This window comes from Oncorhynchus tshawytscha, linkage group LG13 (assembly GCF_018296145.1).
Source record: "Oncorhynchus tshawytscha isolate Ot180627B linkage group LG13, Otsh_v2.0, whole genome shotgun sequence".
Lineage (NCBI taxonomy): Eukaryota > Metazoa > Chordata > Actinopteri > Salmoniformes > Salmonidae > Oncorhynchus > Oncorhynchus tshawytscha.
The window spans coordinates 22,914,770-22,934,100 of record NC_056441.1 but is presented as its reverse complement, the minus strand read 5'-3'; the positions used below and the strand labels follow the sequence as shown (position 1 = coordinate 22,934,100).

At 43.1% G+C, this 19,331-nt stretch overlaps 2 protein-coding genes across 4 annotated transcripts; both read right to left on the bottom strand.

The window, feature by feature from the left end:
* Nucleotides 1–750: 750 nt before the first annotated feature.
* zgc:110239 (uncharacterized protein LOC550326 homolog) lies at nt 751–8,751 on the bottom strand. The gene is made up of 11 exons (XM_024441140.2): nt 8,595–8,751; nt 7,393–7,452; nt 7,117–7,209; nt 6,414–6,586; nt 6,073–6,334; nt 5,781–5,976; nt 5,446–5,639; nt 5,120–5,211; nt 1,908–2,069; nt 1,532–1,721; nt 751–1,228 (listed from the first exon to the last, which is right to left on the bottom strand). The coding sequence occupies exons 1-11, from the start codon at nt 8,638–8,640 to the stop codon at nt 1,041–1,043; spliced, it is 1,656 nt and encodes a 551-aa protein (XP_024296908.1). The 5' UTR covers nt 8,641–8,751; the 3' UTR covers nt 751–1,040.
* Nucleotides 8,752–9,206: 455 nt separating this feature from the next.
* On the bottom strand, nt 9,207–18,048 carry sytl1 (synaptotagmin-like 1). Of its 3 annotated transcripts, XM_024441138.2 has the most exons (16): nt 17,909–18,048; nt 17,582–17,714; nt 17,278–17,400; nt 16,521–16,669; nt 16,331–16,442; nt 14,348–14,405; nt 14,194–14,227; nt 14,016–14,071; nt 13,803–13,904; nt 12,186–12,352; nt 11,933–12,035; nt 11,613–11,774; nt 11,343–11,421; nt 11,145–11,244; nt 10,768–10,973; nt 9,207–10,698 (listed from the first exon to the last, which is right to left on the bottom strand). In XM_024441138.2, exons 3-16 carry the CDS (start codon nt 17,394–17,396, stop codon nt 10,556–10,558), a joined length of 1,590 nt encoding a protein of 529 aa, XP_024296906.1. In that variant the 5' UTR covers nt 17,397–17,400; nt 17,582–17,714; nt 17,909–18,048; the 3' UTR covers nt 9,207–10,555. The 3 variants fall into 3 exon arrangements, with proteins under 3 accessions (XP_024296906.1, XP_024296907.1, XP_024296904.1); XM_024441139.2 differs by having other exon boundaries at nt 17,278–17,714; XM_024441136.2 differs by lacking the exon at nt 17,582–17,714 and having other exon boundaries at nt 17,909–18,038.
* Nucleotides 18,049–19,331: the final 1,283 nt, after the last annotated feature.

The following is a 19,331-nucleotide window of genomic DNA, read 5'->3' as shown; positions in this document are numbered from 1 at the left end:
TTCATTCCAAAGGTGTTTAATAAGGGTTGAGGTCAGGGTTCTGTGCAGGCCAGTCAAGTTCTTCTGCATGGATCTCACTTTGTGCACAGGGGCATTGTCATGATGAAACAGGAAAGGGCCTTCACCAAACTGTTGCCAAAAGGTTGGAAGCACAGAATCATCTAGAATGTCATTGTGTGCTGTAGCGTTAAGCTGTCCCGTTACTGGAACATCCAGAGGCATTTTGTAACTGATTTTTGCAACAGAGGCCAAGATGTTTAAACATGCTATGACAGTGCCATTCTGTGAGCGTGTGTCTACGGCTGAGCCGTTGCTGCTCCTAGGATGTTTCCACTTCCCAATAACAGCACTTACAGTTGACCAGGGCAGCTCTAGCATCGCATCAATTTGACAAACTGACTTGTTGGAAAGGTGGCATCCTATGACAGTGCCATGTTGAAAGTCACGGAGCTCTTCAGTGAGGCCATTCTGCTAATGTTTGTCTATGGAGATTGCTCGATTTGAGACACCTGTTAGCAACAGGTATGGCTAAAATAGAAGAATCCACTAATTTGAAGGGGTGTCCACATACGTCGGTATATATATATATATATATATATATATATATAATGTACATGTGGTGCTACTGCTAGCAACAGCAAGGCATACATGTATTTAGAACAACTGAGTGTGTTGGGAAGAGTAAGGTCTTATTTGTCGCATGAGTTAGCGAAACACTTGAGTCAGCATGAACAAAAAAACAGCAGCAAGTACAAAAACATTCCACATTTATTGAGATGACTCCACGATTCCAGAGCACAAGTGTGCGTATAGCATGATTCAGTGTGTGCGCACGTTTGTGACAAAGTGTGTATATGAAAGGGAGCGAAAGGCACCGTGCGCCAACCAGCAATAAACATGTCTAAAAATCTTACTGCCTAAACATTACTTCATCCCATGCACCACACACTTCTGATATTATTCCAATTTCAAATACCCCCTCCTATCATTTAAAAAGGAGTGGTAACTCCTGTGCGTGCGTTTCATGTTTCTCCCTCGCTCTATGCCAGTGTAACATACGTAGCATCAGTGGTAACACCACAGTTGTTATCCTTCATAGACATCAGTATGTACCCATCGTTTCCCCAGTAGGTTGACCAGGAGTTCTTCACCAGCCAGTAAGGCTCCGCCTCCATGACACCATAACCCACTGCAAGCACCGCGTGGTCCAGAGAGTCAGTTGTGTTTCCTAGGCGTGAGGGAAAAGAAAGAGATTGCGTGAGTAATCGAGAGAGAATGAGAACAGCCCTGGGGAATACCTCAGACAGATTTGAAGAATAGCTGTGTATGTTTACCCTATAGCAGGCGTATTCAACTCTTACGCTACGAAGTCTGGAGCCTGCTGGTTCTGTTCTACCTCATAATTAATTGCACCCACATGATGTCCCATGTCTAAATCAGTCCCTGATTAGAGGGGAACAATGAAAAACCGCAGTGGAACTGGCTTCGAGGTCCAGAGTTGAGTTTGAGGGCACTATAGTATATAACTCACCACATGTGGGTTCATAGTAGACCCCATGGCTGTAGAAGACAAAGGATCTATGTCCTGCGTCAATACTGACGGCCACTGGGCCGTGTTTAAACAACGCCACCTTCAGCGCCTCGGCATCACCTGACGTCACATTGGTGTAGCTCTGGACACGAGCGGTCAGCTGAGAAGTGTTGAGGTGGCACAGGCCGTTCTGTTAGGAGAGAGAGGAGAGAGTCATACACTAGGTTCAAGTACAGTATATTGTAAAGATTTACATGTCCTGTTTGTCAGAGTATATGAGTTTATAAACAAGTCTGTAAGACATGAAAAGCAGCAGGCAAAGCATAGAGCCCTGTGGATTACCTCTAGACAAGTTCTCTGTGTGTGTGTGTCTCACCATGCCCATGTAGGAACCATAGGTCTCCGTAGTGGCGATGCCTCCGTGTTTCATGATCCACTCGTAGGCCCTCCACTCCTCTCCTCCATCACATCCGTTATTACCAAAGCCCCAGCTACAATCTACCAACATCTGCTGGGACAAGACCTGGAGGGACCCTGACTACAGGGAGAAAAGAGAAGAACTGACAATTATAACTGGGTGAGAAGCATTCTACTTCTCCGGGGCAATAAACCTGCTAACAGAAGACTGGAAATGAAGAGTTGGGGGGGGAAGAGACCAATTACTGTTTTTCACAGCAACTTCCACAGCTGCATCTGTGGGTTGCTAGGAGGTCAGATGGGAGGAATCTGATTGGCCCCCTGGGAAGTAGTATGTTTATGAACCTGCCAGTGCGGCAGGACACAGCACCTCCCGGTCACTTCCTACTGAGAGGACAAGCTCATTTCCTTAGAGCTGGCAGAGGTACAAAGGAGGACCACTGACAAGACTAACAACCATCCCCTCAACTCTCCCAAATAAGTCCCAACTTCAGCTTAAATTGCCTCCTATGTAAGTTCAACAAACTCCTTGAACCACCACACGTGGCTCATTAAAAAAAAATCTCCTGAACTGCAATCAGCTACTACTGCTAATGAGTGCGTGTTGTTCAAGGGAATGGTGAATACTCAGCGCGACAGCCCATAAGAAACCTGTCTTGAACATTTCTAGAGTTGCTAGGCAACACCAGTGAGGAAGGAATGCCTGTGGATATGGATTATGGGGTGCAGGGAGACCAGAGATGGCGGTGATACATGCAAGTATATTACAGCTAGAGATCTTAAAACACCTCAACCACAATCAAATACGTGAGAGGGAAAAGTGTTCACAAGCTACAGCTAATTGTGAACAACAGGTTGACATTTATTTTCATCCATTTTACTGTCTGAATAAAAGGACAATATTAATTATCCTCCTTAGGGATGAGCTACAGCGCTGACTGTTGATATTATGGGTAGAAAATCCAATTAATTTCCATCATTCATTAAGTTGGGTAATTTATAACCTTTCAGTGCAGCCTAAGACGTTATTGAAAAAAAAAAAAAAAACTTGCTTTACTTCACCTGTTCTGAAGATGGAGGGGTGTTAGAAAAACATGTGTGGAACACAGATCAACTTGACCATATTACCGGATAGCAATATGGTCAAGTGCAGCAAAGAAAGACCTAGCAAAGCTACAGCTGGCTCAGAACAGAGCTGCATGCCTTACCCTTTACAGCACTAACATGCATGATAGTCTCTCCTGGCTGAGGTTGACGAGACATGAAATGCGCCGCTTCTAGTTATGCGTTATATTACGGTGATGAAAATTCCAGATTGTCTGCACAAGCAAATAACATTCAGCTCAGACACCCATAACCAAAGTCCGAACGAAACACATTCACAGCGACGCACAGGATTCATAGCAAATCACTCAAGCAAACAGCAAAATTCACTTTAAAACAAACAGAGTCAACATCTCATGGAAAACAGGGTTTTCCAATTTACTGGAATTAAATAGGCCTGTGTGCATTTTACTTATCAAACAACTGGAGTGAGATTTCTCCTGCAGCTTCTCTGCAGTAGTAAGACTTGTGCTTTTATGAGCCCATTCATAGCACAACATTTTTAAAATGCAATAATGTGTTAGTTATGGTGCATGATATCATTTTTTTTTATATAAAGCTATTTGTATCTCAACTGGTAATTGAAGCTCATCTCCCATTCACCATCAAGTCAGGCAACCTACTATCAACGAGTCACCCACCACTTTACACCGTGAGCTGGAGCTGCATTTTGAAAACGCTTAATTGTTTGACACCAGAATGTTCGTCTTACATTGCGTCAAAGTAGCCTATAGGCAAAAACTGACCATGGCAACATGGAGACAATTATTTTATTTTAAAAAAGTTTGAGGAAGCTTACAATTTAGCCTACTATTCTGTGTGCCAGGTATGTTTTTCATATGCGCATTTTTCATGGAAGTTTCATTTCAATAATGTTTTTCATTTCTCAAAATCATTGTCACGTGCTTAATCATAAAATCTGAAGGCCAGGTACTTCTGTGTGCTCAGGCGCACGCGCGCTCCCTCAACATTATCAGGAGAGGGGAACAAGACATGGCCATTGTTCACATTGTCTTTTTGTTTGAAGGGCTCAATGAAACAAATCTTTTACATGGTTATGAAAAAAACCTAACCTTGTTTCTCACCAGTGTAGCAAGTTCTGAACTCTGCAAAGAACATTGTAAATTACTAATTAATCTAACCAAATGACAAGGATTAACAGTACATTTACTACTGGTGACAATCCCCATTACAAAAAAATAAAGAATTCTCAAAGGGCGAACAATGAGCAAGACTTGGCAGGATACAGTTGAGCCATTCTGGAGAGACTGGTTTATATCTACGCCACACATCCCTCCCCTTCTTGTCACGACATTTAAAATTATACTCAAGACATTATCGTCACACACGAGATGTTTTTCACTGACACAAGCAACTCAACCAGCTTGGCCCATTGCCACGTGTGCTACCCAAATTGCGGACTTCCAATAGGCATAGGCCTACGAGCTTGTGATTTGAAACAATCCACAGCAATTTTCTTAAAGAATCTAATAATCCTTGATTCCTCTGATGCTAAGTCATACTTTCTGGTGAAGTATTTTATTTCTGTACAGACGGGAGTAATTATATAATTTGGGCACATGCTTTTCCATTTAATTCCCTGTTGGACCCACCGCTATGACATTTCTCTCCTGGTTTTCATGTCAACTCTATTTCATTGTCCAGAAGCCAAAGGCAACATCCTAGTCATATTAGCAACCCATCCTAGTTATTGCATTCTCTCCCCCCCCATTCAAACTGCTATCACATGCCCTGTTCAGAATGGGGTGTTCCAGGTGCCCTGTTCAGAATTGCATTTTGGCAAACATTTGAAAATGACGTTTTATTGGCTGCGTCATTAAATGAGTTGCGTGTTCTGTTAAGACGCATTAACATGGTCCACCTTTTCCCAAACAGAAACCCTGGCAGACAATCTCTTGTTGTATTTTACATTTATGTGACTGTCCATCTATCAGTGTGTTTGTGGTCCCCAGTTAGAATAGTTGCTGCAAAAGCTAATGGGGACCCAAATAAACAGCTATAACACCACTCCAACTGAAGTTATTCTAAAAATCACTGAGATATTACTTTCAGGAAGAGAGCGCCCTCTACTGCTCCAGTGGTGGCAAAGCTCCAACATGAACCACAGATGGCCTGGTCCTTCACCGGAGTCACAGCACCTAGAAAATACACACAATGTTGTCACACACGCATGCACACGCATGCACACGCACATGGAAGCTGGTGGGAGGAACTATAGGAGGACGGGCTGAGAAGACTAAGGAACAGAATAAATGGAACGGTATCAAACAAACATATGGAAACCACGTTTGACTCCATTCAGTTAATTCTAGCAGTTATAATGAACTCGTCCTCCTATAGCTCTTTCCACCAGTCTTCTCTGCTCCACACACCATAGAGCCTCCAGTCCAGCTGATCAGGGACCTGTACTCCAGTGTATAGGTGCATGGGGAACGGCAAGCCGTTGTTGGGCCTCTTCCCGCCATTTCTGCCCCTCATAGCAGACAGCTCCGACATGGAGAGGTCAGACAGAGAGTTGACCGCCAGGGAGAACGACAGGCCAGCACGGTTCATAGAGTGGACATACCTGGGAGAGGGTATGATGAAGGGAATAGCAAGAGGGGAATAGAGGAAAACATAATTTGTAACCACCAAATTATATTCACCTAAAACTTTCAATCCTTCATTTGTTTCTCTTGCCCTCTCCCGCTTTCCTCAGCACCCTCACCGGAGGTTATGAACGAATGCGTGCTCTCTCTTCTCATGCTCTCTCTCGTCACCATAACGACGCCCAAACTGCTCCTTGAAGTGGCCGAACAACCGCTGGGCATGGCCTAACGAGGAAGTGTGAATCAGATCTTTCATCGGATTGGCCAGCAGGTGGTGCTCCACCCCCGGACCAGGAAATGAACCACAGCTCATCCCTGAAGAGAGAGATGTGACCGACAAGGACAAGAAAGTGATTAAGATTGTTTGTTAAATTGTCACATGGCTTGAGAGCTGTGTGTGCGCATGCGAACCATCAGGCAGGGCAAAGACTTTGGGGTCAAACTTTGAGCTGAAGTCCTTGTAGTCGACCAGATATTTATCATAATGGGACCCCAGCAGGGTGTTGTAGCCCATCATCTCGTAGTATAGGGGCGTGGTCAGCTCAGCTCCTCCCATAACCCCTTCTTCAGGGCGTGTCACCCAGAGTGTGTAGGTATTCTTCTTGTGTCCGACTACTGTCACATTCTGCCAGACCTCACAGAGCACACCTTCATAGTACTCCATCCTGAGGAACTACACACAAAGACCACTTATTACAAATAACTTTTCAAAACTAACTGTATTAATTGAAAAACTCAACTACCAAACACACCATGAACCCCTGGAGGTCAGGTAGGGATCCTTGAGGTGTGACTGGCTCTTCTTCTGTGCCATTGACCTGGAAACACTTCATAATGTTTAGCTCCACCTCTGTGGTCTCAGGAGTGATCTTATAGGATGATCCCCAAGGAAGCTCCATCCCCATCTGATACGTCGACACCTGGCCTGCAGGTCACCATGACAACACACAGAAAATAAGAACTGAAGTTGACTGCGTGTTAGTGCTGAACTAACAAAAGTCTGCACAACCTAGAATAGAGTTAGAGATCCCTGGTCTTAGTGGCCCTCTCATCTCCAGGATTTTATAGCGTGATTTAAAAGAAGCTGTAGTTCACTGCTTAGTTGACAAGTTTCACTGTCTAGAAGTGCTGAGGTTTCAGTCTACTGACCTTGACTCAGTAGAAAGGCCTCTCAGTTCCACACGTGATTCACTGACAGGGCATCTCAAATGACATCCACTACAACCCTGCTGCCAACATGCACTACTTCTGATCAAAGCTGCAGCACAGGGGACTCCTCAAAATGATGTCATTTCAGACCAGAAAACCCCCACAGGTCCTGTCCACCCAAGAACAACTTCTAAAAATCTGCTAGGATTTTATTGACATAAGCAATATGGTGGATATTCCAGCTTGCCTGAGAGAACACGGAGCCATATTGCTTGACTATTGTACAGCTAGTGTGTAAATAGTCACCGTGGTAATAGTCGATACGGCTGGTCCTCCCCTTCAGGTCGAACCAGGCCTCAAATGGTTCCTTTATCTCAGCATAGGGCAGGGAGATCACACCTGATACACAAATGTAATTAATAAACTAACAGTAAGTCACTCTGGATAAGCGTGTCTGCTAAATGATTAAAATGTAAATGGTGTAATCTTGTAGTTACTGACAAGTCATGCAAAAGTACAGGAAATATATTACAACAATACATTAAGTGACCACTCAGTTTAATAACAATAGGTCTCACTCACCTTTGACATGGTATGCCTTCCCAAAGTCTGGGACTGAAGGGAGAGCTTTTCCCTCTGTGGCTGTGGAGAAAGAGCATGTCAATGCCAGAGGTGTATGAAGAGGTCATATTCCAGAGTCTACCTTTAACCAGTCTCATACTATTACTGCTAACATCACCCCTCTGCTGTGACCTAAGAGAAGAAAGTGGGTTACAGATGTGGAGTGTGTGCTTGTTGCAGGACTACAAAGTAAACACATATGATAACAGTAGAGACCAGGCTTGTGACCGCCAAGTGCCAAAGTCTCACGCTGGTGATATGGTTGGCTGGATGACCTTTGAGGACTTATCAGACTGGGCAGACAGACATACATGAGCTTTGCTTTTCTCACTCACTATTGTTGAAAAATAATAAATGTGTTACCTACTCTAGTCAGAAGCAACGCGAGTCAACAGTCGAGGCCCACAGATCAGACACACACACTTAACTAGGAAAGTCCGTTAAGAACAAATTCTTATTTACACTGACGGCCTACCCCGGCCAATGTTAAGCGCAGCCCTGTGCGACTCCCAATCACGGCCGGATGTGATAAAGCCTGGAATCGAAAAAGGGATTGTAGTGACGCCTCTTGCACCGAGATGCAGTGACTTAGACCGCTGCGCCACTCGGGATACACGAATCCAGTTTAGAGATAGTGTTCATTTTATGACAGTTTACAGTGACTAAAAAATAACACATGTTTATCACGATGTTGTACCTAAATCAGTTTGACATAGTAGACTACTTAGGTTAAATAGAGCTAGCCGACTAAACTCCAGTCTGGGTTCATTCACCATGGATTGGAGTTTAGTCAGCTACAACAGAGCAGTATCCTACCCGTGAATCAGAATCAACATTTGTTTACAAGTGCAACATGCAGGGGCTTTTCAAATTATAGTAACTTGTGACCTCGTTAATGCCAAGATATTTGACTGGGAGTTTTAGCAGTGCGGTCAGGGCGCCCGGTGTCACGAGATCTGTACCGGAGCGTCAACAGTCATGTTCCCAATTAGCATTTTATCCAAAACACAATTCAGTTCATATAATAACATTATAAATAATTGTATAGTAGGCCTACATTTGGTTGAGTAAAGAGGACTCATCGAATACGCAAAACATAAACAAAACGATGAGAATCTATCAACTTTTAATTAACTGTCTTAACAAAAACATCGAGATCTTACCTACTACGCTCCACAGTAGCACAGTTACAATGTACCAGTCCCTCATAGCTTCTTTTCGTAGATTGTTCTGCGCGTATATGAGCGCAGTCAGAAAGACATAAACATATCGCGTTCTGCAACGACTTGAGTGATTCAAAATGTATTAAATTTAAGTCCATGCTGTTAATGATTGGCATCTATGTTGGCCAATCAGATGGTAGTCCTGATTGAAGCCCTCCAATCACAGGACAGGGGTGGGTGATTTGGGCAAGTCATGTGATTTCGGTCATATGAGGATTTTTGGTATTTATTGTGGATTTCTACAGATATTTTGGCATTATTCGGCATCTTTAGAGTCTGTCAGAGACAAAATGACATAATCATGTGCATTTACTGTCAGAGCTTTTATCGCATTTGATAACATTCACCTGGTCTTCTATGGCTGTATTCCGCAGTGTGGCAGAATGCCATTGCCTCATAAAACGACAAATACAATTGCGAACCTGCGACACTATGTAGATCCATGTTCTTACTGTCAGTGATTATATGTGAGAAGGACACGATTTCGGAAATACATACCCAAAATTGTGCCTAATTGAGTCAGATAACAAATGAGTAGTGTACTCTGTCCACGAGATTACAAAACTGTAGTTTAATCGAGGTATTGAAATGTAATTGATAATGTACAATAACATTATTACACAAACATTCATAAAGGTTGATTCGTACAGTAAATTTTACTTCACAACAGAGAACCAGAACTGCGTCATAATATATTAGTCAAATACCTGAGTTGGGCTTGAAGTCGTCTAAACGGTGGAGGTGTCAGAATACCCACAAAACCCAAACCGGGAATTGGTTTCAACCATATTTCCACCATTCATTTTTTCCATAGGGGATTTTAGAGACACTTAAAATAAGGGCTGTGTTTCGTGCAGGCTTACCGTGGCGTGACGTTTTGATAACCATGTAAATCTCTCCTGGCCAAATTGATTTGTCAATATATTCCACTCAGATACGAAAATGCAGATTACAAATCCCTACAAGCTCCTGCATTTTATCCCTAGCTGACACCTTTGCTAACAGGTATTGTGCCATTAAAAACGTGCACAAGACAGTTCACAGAATATGTCAATTTAGTCATTACTACATTTAGCTAACATTAGATAGTTAATCCCTTAGATTCTTATCATTGCCTCGATTCGGCAGTCTCGTCCAGATCATCATGACATTTGTAGTTCTTTATGACACCCACATTAGCAACTAATTATCATTTCATTTTTGGGGGGGTAAATTCAAGAAAATATATTGATAAAAGTCACCTTGTCCGAAAGAGATTTAGACGGTTATCAAAACATTACGTCAGGTAGATCTACACGAAACACAGCCATTATTTTAAGTGTTTCTAAAATCCCCTATGGGAAAAATAAATGGTGGAAAAACGATTGGAACCATTTCCTTGTTTGACAGCTAGGTTATCGCTATTATGACTCATACTGTGGAATAGTCCAAAAAGTACCAACTCCAAGCTATATTACAGCTCAAATACTCTTAAATTGTTTACTTGACATATGTATGACACAAGTTTTTAGATTACACATTTTATACAGCAGTTTTAACATAACATGATTAAGAATTAATGTCTTTGCTAACTAACACACTGTCATATGCATTTCCTCCCCCTAGTTTCCTCTTTCTAGTTCCTTATTATTGTGGAATTCAACCGTGATCGTTTGGGCATTTATAAACCACTAGCTAGGCTTGAGGAAGTATAGCTGACCCTATCCTAATTTAAAACAATAGTCCTACACTGCCCTAACTGAAATGTATTTGATTGATCTGGGTCTCTAAAACTAGCCCTACAGGTAGGCTAAAAGTATACCCATACGTATCCTACTGTAGGCAACAAAACCCAACACATACTACCAGCAGCACTACCTTTTATATGTACAGATTCTAGTGGGAAGTGTAGTGTGTGTGTGTTATTCTGGGCGATCAGCCAGGTTAGTTCTGATAGGTAGTGTAGTATCCATCCAGTGGTTGGGGTTCAGGATCATGGAATTCCAAACAGATGCTTCTTCCTCTGTTGAATCCATCCAACACACTGCTACTCCGTAGCTCAGACCTGTAACACACACCTTATTACAATGTCATCTGTGCATACACAGTGCGTATCTATCTGTGTGTATCTCACCTGTCCCACGGCTGAGTCGGACCCCTCCCAGCAGGTGTGTTTTTAACCCTTCACGGTGCCAGACAGTCAGCTCGGCACAGGCCTCTCTCAGGTCAGCAGGCTGGAACCCGTCATACACCATGGTGTGGTTGTAGGTCGGACTGACCGACCGCTTAACCACGCGTGTCTTCTGACCGCTCGACCGGCTGGTGTCCGGCAGCACATAACTTGGATTAAAGTCAAAGTAGGGTTAAAGAACAGTTATTATACACGTTCCACTATACTGTAAACACAGTCTTATCCCACTAACTCTAGACCCCCGTTCCACGAATCCAGACCTTGAGAACGGCCACCCTGCGGGTTTTCTTCCAACTCCTGACCTCTGAGCTCTAACCCACCTCTTGATGAAGGAGTCAACGACACCCCCTTTGGTGGAGAGAAGACCCTGCGCTTCCCGCAGCCAGATGTGTAGCTCCCCTGTTAGAGGTAGACCTCCACCTACACAGAATACGTTCAGAGTAAATTCAGACAGAGAGAGTGAGTGAGTATGAGAGAGAGAAGGAGAGAAAGTGCTGGGCATAGTGAGCTCAGTTTACCCTCGGACCCTGCTGGGATGAACTTGATAGAGAGCAGGATGTTTCCTCGACTACTGATAGACTCTGGACTACACTGGACCTGAGAGAGAGAGTACAGAAAAAGAGGAGAGCGGGAATTTGAAGAGAAGAGAGATTAGGTTAGAAGGGTTACATAAGAGATCGTTGAAATTCTCAGCACCTTCTCTTCTCCTGGCCAGTTAAGAACACATACAATTTAAGACTTACTGCATGCTGTGGTGTGTGTGTGTGTGTGTGTATACCAGCTCTTACCCGTGGCTGTAGCTGGTACCAGTCAGAGCATGTATGTTTCCAGTCCCAGTGAGCCAGCTCTAGCTCTACCTCTCCTAGGAACAGGTTTCTGCCCAGTGGGGCAGCGTGCCACACAGACAGGTTCAGAGTCCTGCCACGCACCTCTGACACACTGATTTTATACTGAAACAAACACAATTATACTGAGAGACACAAGTGGTTCATACATTCACAAGTACATCAGACAAGACAGACAGAAGACAGACCGGCAAGTAGACAGAGAGGTAACAAACAAGACAGATGCTGAGGGAAAGGAATCGAGAAAGAGTGTGTGCTCTCACTTTCAGTGTCTGGTCAAAGACTGGGCTGAGAGTCTTTTTCTTCACTGATGTTTTCTTCTTACTGTGAGATGACTTATCAGGCAGGAGATATGCCTTCACATACCTACAACACACGCACACACACACACACACACACACACACACACACACACACACACACACTTCTTAACACAAAACAAGTGCTTCTCAAAGGGATAGTTCACATTAATGATGTCTGTAAGCATCCTCGAAACAGCAACCCTAGTTTACTTACGGGTCGGAGTGGTTCTTGCGTGCGGCGGCCAGGTCTTCACAGCGACACACTCTGATCTGCAGCTCCTCCCTCTGAGTGTCATAGTCCAATGAGAATAGGACACGCCCTTTCACCTCCACAGCTCCGAACTCCCCCGAACTGAACAGACTCATCATACTGCCACTCAACTACATACACACACACATACACACGTGTTTTGTATGTATGCATGTACAGTTGAAGTTTGAAGTCGACATGTAACAGTACAGCTTTAGACCGTCCCCTCGCCCATACCCGGGCTAGAACCAGGGACCCTCTGCACACATCAACAACAGTCACCCACGAAGCATCGTTAACCATCGCTCGACAAAAGTCGAAGCCCTTGCAAAGCAAGGGGAACCACTACTTCAAGGTCTCAGAGCAAGTGAAGTCACCGATTGAAACGCCATTTAGTGCGCACCACCGCTGACTAGCTAGCCGTTTCACATCCGTTACACTTAGGTTGGAGTCTTTAAAACTAGTTTTTCAACCACTCCACAAATGTCTTGTTAACAAACTAAAGATTTGGCAAGAGATTAACGTAATTTAGTGCGAAAAGTGCAAATCAATCCCAGAACAACAGCAAAGGATCGTGTGAAGATGCTGGAGGAAACAGGTACAAAAGTATCTATATCCACAGTAAAACGAGTCCTATATATTGACATAACCTGAAAGGCCGCTCAGCAAGTAAGAAGCCACTGCTCCAAAACCTCCATAAAAAAGACACACTACAGTTTGCAACTGCACATGGGGACAAAGGTTGTACTTTTTGAGAAATGTCCTCTGGTCTGATGAAACAAAAACAGAACTGTTTGGCCATAATGACCATCGTTATGTTTAGAGGAAAAGGGAGAGGCTTGCAAGCCGAAGAACACCATCCCAACCGTAAAGTACGGGAGTGGCAGCATCATGTTGTGGGGGTGCTTTGCTGCAGGAGCGACTGGTGCACTTCACAAAATAGATGGCTTCATGAGGAAGAAAAATTAAATGGATATAATGAAGCATCTCAAGACATCGGTCAGGAAGTTAAAGCTTGGTCGCAAATGGGCCTTCCAAATGAACAATGACCCCAAGCATACTTCCAAAGTTGTGGAAAAATGGCTTAAGGACAACAAGTCAAGGTATTGGAGTGGCCATCGCAACGCCCGGGCCTCAATCCCATAGAACATTTGTGGGCAGAACTGAAAAAGCGTGTGTGAGCAAGGAAGCCTACAAACCTGACTCAGTTACACCAGCTCTGTCAGGAGTATTGGGCCAAAATTCACCCAACTTATTTTGGGAAGCTTGTGGAAGGCTACCCGAAACATTTGACCGAAGTTAAACAATTTAAAGGCAATGCAACCAAATAATAATTGAGTGTATGTAAACTTCTGACCCACTGAGAATGTGATGAAAGAAATAAAAGCTTAAATAAATCATTCTCTCTACTATTATTCTGACATTTCACATTCTTAAAATAAAGTGGTGACCCTAACTGACCTAAGAAGGGAATTTTTACAAGGATTAAATGTTAGGAATTGTGAAAAACTGAGTTTAAATGTATTTGGCTAAAGTGTATGTAAACTTCCGACTTCAACTGTATGTATGTATGTGGCTCACTGTGTAGTTAGACTGTAGACTGCTGACTGAGCTCCCAGGCCTTAGAGGTGTCGGATCAGCATCTGTCACACCACTGGACACCGAGTTTGTGTCCTCCGAGTCCTACACACACACACACACACACACACAGTCAGCATGTTTCTAGAACAGAAAGAGGCAATAGTAGGATAAAACATTATCCCCAAACAAGGAGTGAGTGTCTGTAGACTGTACCTGCAGTGTTCCCTCCCCTGTCTCCTCTCTGTGTACATTCCTCCTGCTGTAATAGTCTGGAAGGCGCAGACAAAAACACATCAATCAGACAGAATGAGAGAGGGAGAGTGCGGTGGAGGAGGGTGAGAGAAATTAACAGGGGGAGGGGGTGAAGAGAGAGACAGGGAGGAATGTGTACCTGAAGATGAGATGCTGTTGCTGTCCTGGAGACTCTGGAAGGGAAGAGAGAGGAGAGAGATTACCTCCCCACAACTAGACAGACAATCCTCCTCCTCCTCCTCCTACACACACACACACACACACACACACACACACACACACACACGACTAACCTGTGTGTTTGGGCTCCTGGTTCTGGGTGTAGGTGTGAGACGATTTTGACTCCTGTAACTGAAATTTTAAAACTAAAACGACATACATTAAAACTGTACATACAAGTACTTCTTCAACCATACATGCACTTCTTTAAGCATTATCTTTACATATCTGACATTTTTGTTTGAATGTCCACACTCAGTTCTACATGTGAATCATATCAGATTTGCATATTCACACTGATGTAGCCTCTCAAATAGCAGATGCAATGCTCCTGTTTCTTGAAAATGTTGGATGGTTGTCATGGTAATGGATGTGGTATGGCTCAGAACTCAAAAGATCAGATTCTACATGCTTTTTGCTGTTTACACATTGGGGAAAAGATCAGATACTGTATGTATCACATATTTGAATACATCAGAATTGGGGTGGATGTGTGAAATCACATAAACACACAAACATACAGTTGAAGTCGGAAGTTTACATACACCTGAGCCAAATACATTTAAACTCAGTTTTTCACAATTTCTGAAATTTAATCCAGAATAATAGTAGAGAGAATTATTTATTTCAGTTTTTATTTCTTTCATCACATTCCCAGTGGGTCAGAAGTTTACACACACTCAATTTGTATTTGGTAGCATTGCATTTAAAATGTTTAACTTGGGTAAAACATTTCGGGTAGCCTTCCACAAGCTTCCCACAATAATTTGGGTGAATTTTGGCCCATTGCTCCTGACAGAGCTGGTGTAACTGAGTCGGGATTCTAGGCCTCCTTGCTTTCAAATGCTTTTTCTATGGGATTGAGGTCAGGGTGTTGCGATGGCCACTCCAATACTTTGACGTCCTTAAGCCATTTTGCCACAACTTTGGAAGTATGCTTGGGGTCATTGTCCATTTGGAAAACCCATTTGCGACCAAGCTTTAACTTCCTGACTGATGTCTTGAGATGCTTCATTATATCCATATAATTTTTCTTCCTCATGAAGCCATCTATTTTGTGAAGTGCACCAGTCCCTCCTGCAGCAAAGCACCCCCACAACATGATGCTGCCACTCCCGTGTTTCACTGTTGGGATGTTCTTCGGCTTGCAAGCCTCCCCCTTTTCCTCCAAACATAACGATGGTCATTATGGCCAAACAGTTCTATTTTTGTTTCATCAGACCAGAGGACATTTCTCAAAAAAAAGTTGATCTTTGTCCCCATGTGCAGTTGCAAACCATAGTCTGGCTTTTTTATGGTAGTGGCTTCTTCCTTGCTGAGCGGCCTTTCAGATTATGTAAATATATAGGACTCGTTTTACTGTGGATATAGATAATGTTATACCTGTTTCCTCCAGCATCTTCACAAGATCCTTTGCTGTTGCTCTGGGATTGATTTGCACTTTTTGCACTAGAGTATGTTCATCTCTAGGAGACAGAACGCATCTCCTTCCTGAGCGGTATGACGGGTGAGTGGTCCCATGGTGTTTATACTTGCGTACTATTGTTTGTACAGATGAACGTGGTACCTTCAGGCATTTGGAAATTGCTCCCAAGGATGAACCAGAGGAGGTCTTGTGGTCTACAATGTTTTTTCTGAGGTTTTGGCTGAATTCTTTAGATTTTCCCATGATGTCAAGCAAAGAGGCACTGAGTTTGAAGGTACACCTCCAATTGACTCAAATGATGTCAATTAGCATATAAGAAGCAACATTTTCTGGAATTTTCCAAGCTGTTTAAAGGCACTGTCAATTTAGTGTATGTAAACTTCTGATCCACTGGAATTGTGATACAATGAATTATAAGTGAAATAATCTGTCTGAAAACAATTGTTGGAAAAATTACGTGTCATGCACAAAGTAGACGTCCTAACCAACTTGCCAAAACTATAGTTTGTTAACAAGAAATTTGTGGAGTGGTTGAAAAATGAGTTTTAATGACTCCAACCTAAGTGTATGCAAACTTCAACTGTACATATAACAGCACAATCCAACCCCTCTTTATTATAAATGCCTTTACCTTCTCTTGTCATCCTCGTCTTTCTTGTCATTTATCTGACAAGTTGGGTCTTTGTTGTTAGTGGGAGGAGCATCTTCTGTCTGCCCGTTAAACACCCCACTCAGAGGCAAATCTGTCAATCAATAAATTAATCAATCTATACCAGATGTCCTGCTACTTGGTTATTATTGGTGTGTGTGTGTAGTCTGACCTGTTCTTGGCTTCCTGCGTCGTATAGAGGCCTGTACGATGTCAACGCCGTTCTTCGTGTCTCGGTGGCGTTTGCTTCTCTCCTCATTAAACCATGCCCCCGACAGTGACCTCAAACGCACTGGGTCTGCCTCTTTCTGCTGCAGGGCCCTGAGGGTTAAACATCATGTTCACTATATTTAAGCAATAAGGCCCAAGGGGGTGTGGTATATGGCCAATATACCACGGCTAAGGGCTGTTCTCAGTCAAGACGCAATGCGAAGAGCCTGGATAAATCCCTTAGCGGTGGTTATTGCTATTATAAACTGGTTACCAACATAATTAGAGCAGTAAAAAATAATTGTTTTGTCATACCCGTGGTATATGGTCTGAAACACCACAGCTGTCAGCCAAACAGCATTCAGGGCTCGAACCACCCAGTTTATTATAATATAATTTATAATACAGCTTATTAATGAGGGTTACTTGCAATGACAGTCAGATATGGTTGTTTTCACAACCAAACTTAGTTGAATGCACTGACTGAGTCATCTTAGACAAATAAATGACTAAAATGATAAATGACTAAAATGTCAAATAAAACAATGAATCAAGTGCTGGGCAAAATAAAAAGCTTACACCCACACTGGCCCTCTGTGGATAACATTAACAGCCCCTGGGTTTGACAGACCTCTATATTTGGAAAAACGTCACTCAATCAATCAGTCAACTTGATGCCCATAAGGGACCTAAAGGGTTAAATAATAATCACCTCTGACCTTAAACGACCATCATCACGGGAACGCAGCTCAGAGTCCCTTAGCAACACTTCCAAGATGGAAGACTGCTCTGCCTCTGACAGGTGACTCAGGTCCAACAACTCCCCTTCTCCCTCCATCACCCTGAGAGCGAGAGGGAGATTACATTGTAAAATACAGTACTACTAGTATGACAGAATGCCGGACTCAGGGATCGGTTTACTACGTTCATCAGTTGGCACTTCCTCCTAAAATGAGGCTATTGTAGAATCTCTATAGTGTGTTTGTACTGTATGGTCTGACAGTATGTAAACGGTGGTCTCACCTGGGCGATTAGTGCATGCGCTCAGAGCTTCCGTGTGTTTTTTTAGGTTTGTTTTGCAATCAGGATACAAAGCGCAACATCCGCGGAGCGCGAGATTTCCACAGTAAAACACTTCCCCAACAGCCTGTTTTAACTTGTTAGTAAAAAGTATGTTAGGCACCTGTGACCTCGGTACACACCTTCTAAAAGCAAACATGCAGAATACACATGAAACAAACAGCGCAAGAGAAGGCTACCTGTCCCAACTTGCTCTTAAACTGGAATGAAACTTGGTAAAAAGTTTCCAAACACGCTGGGGAAAAAATACAAATAACAGTTCATACTTACATCAATGATGTCCAGTGTTGGTGGATATTTTCTCCGGGAGAAGTTTGGTGTCTGAAAAGTCCAAGCGGTGTGGTGGAACTTGGCGAGGTTGACGCGACACCGTAGACTGCTGAATAAACGCGAACACGCCTTCTCTTTCAGGCAGGATGCAAAACACGAACTGGAGCTAAAAAATAAATAACATCAGATAAACCTGTAGGCTATTAGAGTGTTATACGAAGTTTACAACACATTTATATAATGGGATGTTGTAGACACGTAGCCTATACATATGCTTACTCCTATCTTGCTCTTTATTTACGCGAAATCGGCGTAGGCTTAATAATAATCAATAATCGGATCCGACAGGAGCAGTTTGTGTGAGCCGGTTAATTTGCTTAGTTGCATTTGCATAAGAAAAACACAGTGTCTCAACTGTGGTGGTCACAACACTCTGTGGTGGTCACAACACTCTATTCATAATATTTGAATAAACATATTTGAATAAACATAGTAAAAGTTTAATTAGTTGCGGAAAGGAGAGGGAAATTGAAGAGGGTGGTAGAGACAAAGCTGATGTGGCTTGCTGTGTGTATATTTTTTGGTACATCATGATAAGTGTTATCAGACAGTATCGTGCTGTGTTTGATGAAAAGGTGTGTGTGTGTGTGTGTGTGTGTGTATGTGTGTGTGAAAGAGAAAGAGAGAAATAGTTGTATTTGATAGAGGTTAGAACATTTCATTCAGAGATATCTGGCCATATGGCTAGGTGGGGTACTTTACAGTAGCTGCCCCACCTTTTAAACACACATAGGTAAGCCTACACAGTCTCAAACACACAGAGAAATCGATACACTTACACAGTCTCACACAAACACAGCTACACCAGTACAGAACAGTGTGTACTGACAGTCTTTGTTGTTTAAAGAGAGAGTGTGTGAGTGTGTTTCATAATGAGAGGGAGAGAGACTGTGTGTGTGTGTGTGTGTGTGTGTGTGTGTGTGTGTGTGTGTGTGTGTGTGTGTGTGTGTGTGTGTGTGTGTGTGTGTGTGTGTGTGTGTGTGTGTGTGTGTGTGTGTGTGTGACTCCACCACCAAGCCTTTTGTCAGTGTGTGTGTTTGTATGTGTGATTTTGAGAGAGAGAGAGAGAGAGAGAGAGAGAGAGAGAGAGAGAGTCCAGCATTCAGTCCTTTGTCAGTAGAACTGGAGGTCAGCCAGTTTGTTTGTAGGATTTCAGTTCACTGAGTTGGGAGGTTTTATAACCAATCAGTCCAGAAATTACATTCTGTCTGAACAACCCAAAACAGCCCCAACCAGCCATCCAATCAACCAACCAGCCAACCAGCCAACCAGCCAACCAACCAGCCAATCAGCCAGCCAGCCAACCAACCACCCACTGATCAACCAACCAGTCAACCAACCAATAGCACCAGGACTGGGTCAT

Excerpts from the sequence above, each read along its gene's own strand:
- sytl1 (XM_024441136.2), bottom strand. Across the intron at positions 11,775-11,932 it reads TCTTTGACCAGACACTGAAA|TATAAAATCAGTGTGTCAGA; the intron begins GTGAGAGCACAC and ends TGTTTGTTTCAG. Across the intron at positions 11,245-11,342 it reads CATCCCAGCAGGGTCCGAGG|GTGGAGGTCTACCTCTAACA; the intron begins GTAAACTGAGCT and ends TATTCTGTGTAG.
- zgc:110239 (XM_024441140.2), bottom strand. The coding sequence starts at position 8,640 with ATGAGGGACTGGTACATTGTAACTGTGCTACTGTGGAGCGTAGTAG. Across the intron at positions 7,210-7,392 it reads GAAGGCATACCATGTCAAAG|GTGTGATCTCCCTGCCCTAT; the intron begins GTGAGTGAGACC and ends TTTGTGTATCAG. Across the intron at positions 2,070-5,119 it reads AGGGCGCTCTCTTCCTGAAA|TCAGGGTCCCTCCAGGTCTT; the intron begins GTAATATCTCAG and ends TTCTCCCTGTAG.